The sequence below is a fragment of the Sinocyclocheilus rhinocerous genome, unplaced genomic scaffold, assembly GCF_001515625.1.
Source record: "Sinocyclocheilus rhinocerous isolate Xijiao unplaced genomic scaffold, SAMN03320098_v1.1 scaffold4022, whole genome shotgun sequence".
Taxonomy (NCBI): Eukaryota; Metazoa; Chordata; class Actinopteri; order Cypriniformes; family Cyprinidae; genus Sinocyclocheilus; species Sinocyclocheilus rhinocerous.
In genome coordinates this window covers 24,909-31,819 of record NW_015665868.1, presented here as the reverse complement: position 1 = coordinate 31,819, position 6,911 = coordinate 24,909, and the positions used below count along the sequence as shown (strand labels likewise).

Genomic DNA, 6,911 nt, shown 5'->3' with positions numbered 1-6,911 from the left:
TTTTTTGATGTAACTGTAACGGATTACAGTTACTAGATTTTTGTATCCTGATTACGTAACGCCGTTACATGTATTCCTTTACTCCCCAACCCTGCTCCTAAATACAGTTTACATCTAACATCACTGTCAAGCCTTGAGTCCCTTAGACTTATATCTAAGAGACCTGAAGAAGGGCTCTTTTTACTTGGCCAGTACGCAGCCAGAACTTTTTAGCAGCTGCTGACAACCACTCAGAACACCCTGCCTAACAAGCCCTGGCAACACCAACATCAGCCTATCATCAGGATGTCACTTTTTTGCCAGCACTACACTTAAAGTAAATGTTAACATTTGGTTATTATTGCAATAGACCAACCTTAACCCTAAAATAGAACCTTAGGCAGAACCATTTGTCCATAACAATATGAGAACATTGCCAAAAGATGCGCCTTTGTCTTGTTTCTGTGCAGGTCGTACACGGGGATCTTTAGCCACTTTGGAGAAGCTAGTTCAGATTTTCCCAGAAGACATCAGCCTAAAGAATGACTTGGGAGTGGCACATCTGCTTCTGGGTGACAACAAGGGTGCAAAACGAATATACGTATGAGGAGGTAAGATATCACTATTATGTTGTTATTATGTTTAGCAATGTGATGTGGATTACTCATTTTCCCCTTTTTGAAATTCCTCTTCAGGTTTTAGCTCGTGCCCCAGATGATGGATTTGCTAAAGTGCATTACGGGTTCATACTTAAATCTGAAAACAAGATTGCAGAGAGCATACCGTACCTGAGGGTAATTCTAATTTTATGGACAGAAATGCACAGCATATACCTTCCAATCGCACACACATACAAGTAATTAAATATTTAATCCATATTTGTGTGTGCTTAGGAAGGTTTGGAGTCTGGAGAGCCAGGAACTGATGACGGAAGGTTTTACTTTCATCTTGGGGATGCTTTACAGAGAACAGGAGACAAGAGTGTAAGATGAAAGTAAGAGTACGATTAAAACAGGAATTTACAGAGAAAAAAAAGTTGGTGTTTTTGCATGTGTTTAGGCCTATGACTGGTATGAGGCAGGGCATCGGCAAGGTCACTTTGCCTCTGTATGGCAGAGATCTCTGTATAATGTCCCAGGGCTTCGTGCTCAACCCTGGTGGATGACTGAAGAGTCTGGATATACAGCTTCAGTCAAGGTAAAGTCCATTTGCTTGTCTGCATGCATAAAATCTGTTACAGTGTGTGTGTGTATATATATATATATATATATACAGTGGTGCTTGAAAGTTTGTGAACCCTTTAGAATGTTCTATATTTCTTCATAAATATGACCCAAAATATCATCAGTGTAGCAAATTAGCTCAAAAGGGAAATGTATATAAATAATTACAATTAATTAAAATTAATTACAATTATTTACCTCAGCTGCCAGTAGTAACTGTAAGAAAATTAATATTACAGTTAACTAATCTGTTCGTCCAGTGAACATTCAGTATCATTTCGTATCAAATCTAAGAAAGGATATTTCCGTGGCCACAGAAAATAACTTTCTTACAGTAATGCATTAGAGCATGTAGCTATAGATCGAATCGTAAAAGGGACACTTTACAAGCGGTGACAGAACCAGAAACTCATGTAATATGTGCTAAAGTTTTATTAACTAAACACTAACACATAACTAATCTACACAAACAAACATACATCACTCATACATGGGGAGGTTGGAAGTGGATGACTGAAACTGAGAGAAACCAGAGAATGCAGTTATGGAAAATGAGTCAATTAACAACCTGAGTGAAACCATCAGCGCCGTTTTATAACGGGGTCTACAGCTTATCCTAAACCTCTGTTTCGTTTAGTTAAATGTACAATACTTGCATTGCCTTGGCCTTGAACGAGCGTCCGGATGCAGTCTCAGATGAAAGTCTTGATGGTTTGGAGGTTCGGTGGTGTAGGAGTTGCGATCACGTTCTTCCGGGTTTGAAGAGTGATGAACTCCAAAAAGATGTTATTCTGACTCTGTGGTGGTCGGGAGAGTGTTCTCCCAGATGAAGGTGATCAAGAGCTAAGAGAGACATCAGCTGAGATCCAAGGATCGTTGGTGAATGTAAAGACAAGGCCGAAGCCTGGCGCAGACTTAAGAGTTGCAGGAGAGTTCTAGCTCACATTCTCATCTTCTGAGAAACTAACAGAACCGCAGACTGAAGGCGGGTCACTGATGTGAGGCCTTTATCTTCTATCGAGGTCACACCTCTGGGGGATCAAAGAGCCAATGGTGTCTTGAACTTTTGGAGGGAAAGTTTATGACTCTGTCTCTTGTCTATAAATTAATGTAAGAAGTCATTTCCTATAGCAGAATGTGTCTGTGTGAGAGAATTAAGTAGGAGGGAAGATTCTCTCTACATACTTTTAGGTCGTAAAGTTGATCTGATCTGGCTGAGGTGTCCTGGTTGCCATGGTAACCAGGGGCCTGGGGGTCGTTCACAGACATGCTGGCACCCAGTATGTTTATTGGGTGAAGGGTCTGTGATTATTTGTTAATCTAATGAATAATTGGTTTGTTAAATCTAATGAAAAATTGTGTGTCTGATTGGTCCAAATGCTACATCAGATTTCCACACAAGTCCTGAAAGTAGACAAAGAGAATCCAATCAAATGAGACAAAAATATATGCTTTGTCATTTATTTAATGAGAAAAAGATCCATTGTTACTTATCTGTGAGTGTCAAAAGTATGTGAATCTTTGCTTTCAGTATCTGGTGTGACCCCGCTTTTGCAGCAGTAACTGCAGCTAAACATTTCTTGTAACTGCTGATCAGTCCTGCACAACAGCTTATATGAATTTTAGTACATTCCTCCATACAGAACCACTTTGAACTCTGTGATGTATGTGGGTTTTCTCCTATGAACTGCTTGCTTAGGTCCTTCCAAAATTTAAATTGGATTAAGGTCCGGACATTGACTTGGCCATTACAAAACATTAACTTTGTTCTTCTTTAACCCTTCTTTGGTAGAACGACTTGTGTGCTGGGGGTCATTGTATTGCTGCATGACCCATTTTCTCTTGAGATTCAGTTCTCAGACAGATGTCCTGATATTTTCCTTTAGAATTTGCTAGCAAAATTCAGAATTAATTGTTCCATCAATAATGGCAAGCCATCCTGGCCCAGATGCAGCAAAACAGGCCCACACTATTGGCGCTTTTCCACTGCATGGTAATAATCCCGCCCACTCTAAAGCGGTACTAAACTGCAGTGGAAACGCAAACCGAGCTGAACCGAGCCGTGCCGTACCGAGTCGTACCACGCAGTGGAAAAGCGCCATATGATACTACCACCACCATGCTACACCAAATATAACGCTTCTCATTTAAACCAAAAAGCTCTATTTTGGTCTCATCATTCCACAAAACATTTCTCCAATAGCCCTGTGGCTTGTTCACATGATCTTTAGCAAACTTTCAGACAGGTAAGCAATATTCTTTTGGAGTGCAGTGGCTTTCTCCTTACAATTCTGTTAAGTGTTCTCCTGATGGTGAACTTATGAACGTTAACATTAGCCAATGTGAGAAAGGCCTTTAGTTGCTTAGAAGTTACCCTGGGGTCCTTTGTAACCTTGCAGACTATTACAAGTCTTGCTTTTGGAGTGATCTTTGTTGGTTGACCACTCATGGGGAGGGTAACAGTGGTCTTGAATTTCCTCCATTTGTACATAATCTGTCTCACTGTGGACTTGTGGAGTCTCCTCAGAGATGGTTTTGTAACCTTTTCCAGCCTGATGAGCAACAACAACTCTTTGTTGAGAGAGATCTCCTTTGTTTGTGCCATGATTCACTTCCACAAACGTGATCAGACTAGTGTTGTCAAAAGACCTGGTATTTCGGTACCATTTTAGCTGGTGTCAATGATCTTATGTTGCATTTGGTCAGACTCAGCCCATTGCTTTACTTAAGTATATTATATTTTCCTTTTACAGCTGCAGACTGAGGAAGATCCTGAAACACACCAGCAAACCCTAAAACAGACAACAGTTTACAGATGTTCTGGCAGCAGAACTATGAGTAAACTTTTGGGTGAAACTTGTTTACTTTTTTCATACTTTTATTACTTGTGGAAAAACTTGAAACAATTTTAAATAAGTATAAAGAATGGCATTGGTTTTGTACATTTAATTTTTGTTTAACGTTATTAATAAAAATGTTGTTCAATTAGCATGTTTTTGTGTTTTGCTTTGGTACCGAAATTGGTACCGAGAACCGTGGATTTTCACTGGTATTGGTACCAAATACTGAAATTTTGGTACCGTGACAATACTAGATCAGACTTTGATAGATCCCTGTTCTTTAAATAAAGCAGGGCAGGTACTGACACCTGATAGTCATCTCATTGATTCAAAACACCTCTGAACAGATGGAGTCAGGGGCCGTTTACGCGACAACGTTTTCAGCCAAAAAAGGGGAAACTTTTTATTCATTTTGCCTGTTCGTTTACACGACAATGGCGTTTTGGGGACTGAAAACGCATATTTTTGAAAACGGGTTTCAAAGTGCAAGTTTTTGAAAACGCCACCGGTATCGTTTCCGTGTAAACACCCAAAACGTGAATCTTTGAAAACGGTGACGTCATGCGCGTGCGTAGTACATGTTAGGTATGTAGACATGCGCAGTACGTGTAGATTTTAAAGGCAAGCGCGAACAAACATACACAACAATGGCGGAGTACATGGTACTGTTGTTGCTGCTCAAGAGTTTGCTAACGCTTCTTCAGTAAAGTGTGGATTTACTTCACCAATATTACAACCAACAGCGGAGACGCATCATATACAACATATAATCGTCACTTCCCTACAGGTACTGTTTATTAACAAGGTGACAGCGCCAACTACTGGCATGGCATACGTAATACAGTGTTTTTGGCCGTTTTCGCGGATATGTGTAAACGCTAATTGTTTTGAAACGTTGTCATGTATATGTGAAACTTTTTAAAAATGCAAGGGAAAAACTTTTCCATTTTTGACTACATCGTTGTCGTGTAAACGTAGCCTAATTCTGCATTCAAATTAATTGCTAATTCTAGAGATTCACATACTTTTGCCACTCACAGATAGGTAATACTGGATCATTTTCTAGAATAAATAAAAACAAATATTTATGAAAATATGTATTTTTATAAAGATCTGATGATCTTTTTTGGGGATATATTTATTCAGAAATACATAAAATTCTAAAGGATTCACAGACTTTTAAGCACCACTGTGTGTGTGTGTATATATATATATATATATACAGTTGTGCACATAAGTTTACATACCCCTTGCAGAATATGCAAAATGTTAATAATTTTAACAAAATAAGAGGGATCATGAAAATTGCATGTTATTTTTTATTTAGTACTGTCCTGAATAAGCTATTTCACACAATGGATGTTCATATATACTCCACAAGACAAAATAACTTTATTTATAAAAAATATCTTAAATCTTAATACTGTGTGTCATTTCCTGGATGATCCATGACTGTTTTTATGTTTTATGATAGTTGTTCATAAGTCCCGTGTTGGTCCTGAGCAGTTCTGCCTGTTGTTCTTCAGAAAAATCCTCCAGCTTCTGCACATTCTTTGGTTTTCCAGCATCTTCTGCATATCTGAACCCTTTCCAGCAGTGACTGTATGATTTTGAGATCCATCTTTTCACTCTGAGGACAATTGAGGGACTCACCTAATAATTACAAAAGGTGAAAACATTTACTGATGCTCAAGAAGGAAACACGATGCATTAAGAGGCGGGGGATGTAAACTTTTTAAGTTGGATGAGTAGGGGAAATTGTCCTTATTTTGTCTTCTGGGAAACATGTATGTATTTATGGAGGGGTGAGAACCAGAAGGGCGTAAGTGACATTTTGGGCGAAATGGAGATATATAAAATGAAAACTCTTGATGAGCTCTTTCTACTGCCAAAAGGACACAAGTGAATTCTTAATAATTTTGGAGTTATTCATTAGAAACCAAAAGACTTAACCCTGAACATACTAAATCAGTTGGAGCCAAAAAGGCTGCACTTACGCCCCTTTGGCACTGAGAAATGTACTGTGGCTAAAGCCTGTGGATAGTACTTGAGTCAAAATGGCTGACACCACATGTAAGCCAGGTAGGTCAACCATAAGAAGAAACCAGTTTTTTACTGCTGAAGATGTAATATTAATCTTATTTTGTGACAAAGAGCTGGATGATGAGGAAGAAAATAAAATATCCAGAATTCATTGTCAGTGAGGTGTAGCTTGCTAGTGGGTAGTAACCAATAACTTACATTCTGATGGTACGTCCCTAGTGAAAAATAAATATACTAAAATGTATTTGAAATACATTTATTTCATGCTAAGTATACTACAAATATATTTACATATTTATGTACTTAATAAAAATACCCTGCAATGGTACTTTTAGTATAGCCTACTAATGTGGTATACTTAAAGTCTGCTAAATTGGAACAATTTTAAATTTTATGCTTAATGCACTTTAATTGTGCTGAAGTCCAAATAAAAATATACTGAAGTATATTTGATTGTGCTAAAGTGGAATTATTGCAAGTATACTTCAGGTACACTTTAAATATCTTGCATTTAAAGACCATCATAAATAGTGAAATTAAAACATATTTTAGGCTTAATATCAGGGTGTCCGCGGGTCCTTAAAAAGTCTTAAATAACATTTTCCTAATATAAGGCCTTAAAATGTCTTAAATTCGGATTCGATGGGTCTTAATTATTTTTGGTCACATTACCGCTAAAATATCTTCAGTATGACGGATCTAACGACTGTTTACAATCATTGGACAGACCGAAGATTTTTCGAGTTACTGCGTCATCAGAGAGATTTGCAGTAAGTTAGCAGAATACAGAATACAAGGTCGCGCTGAGGCTCACTCTGTTTGTCTC

General features: G+C 38.1%; 1 protein-coding gene across 1 annotated transcript in view; it reads left to right on the top strand.

The window, feature by feature from the left end:
* The window catches only part of LOC107731609 (aspartyl/asparaginyl beta-hydroxylase-like), a 33,640-nt gene that overhangs the window by 13,726 nt on the left and 13,003 nt on the right, over positions 1-6,911 (top strand). The window contains exons 9-12 of the mRNA XM_016542731.1: positions 450-580; positions 675-773; positions 873-962; positions 1,039-1,176. Coding sequence (XP_016398217.1) covers positions 450-580; positions 675-773; positions 873-962; positions 1,039-1,176 — 458 coding nt within the window. The remainder of the gene's footprint in view (positions 1-449; positions 581-674; positions 774-872; positions 963-1,038; positions 1,177-6,911) is intronic.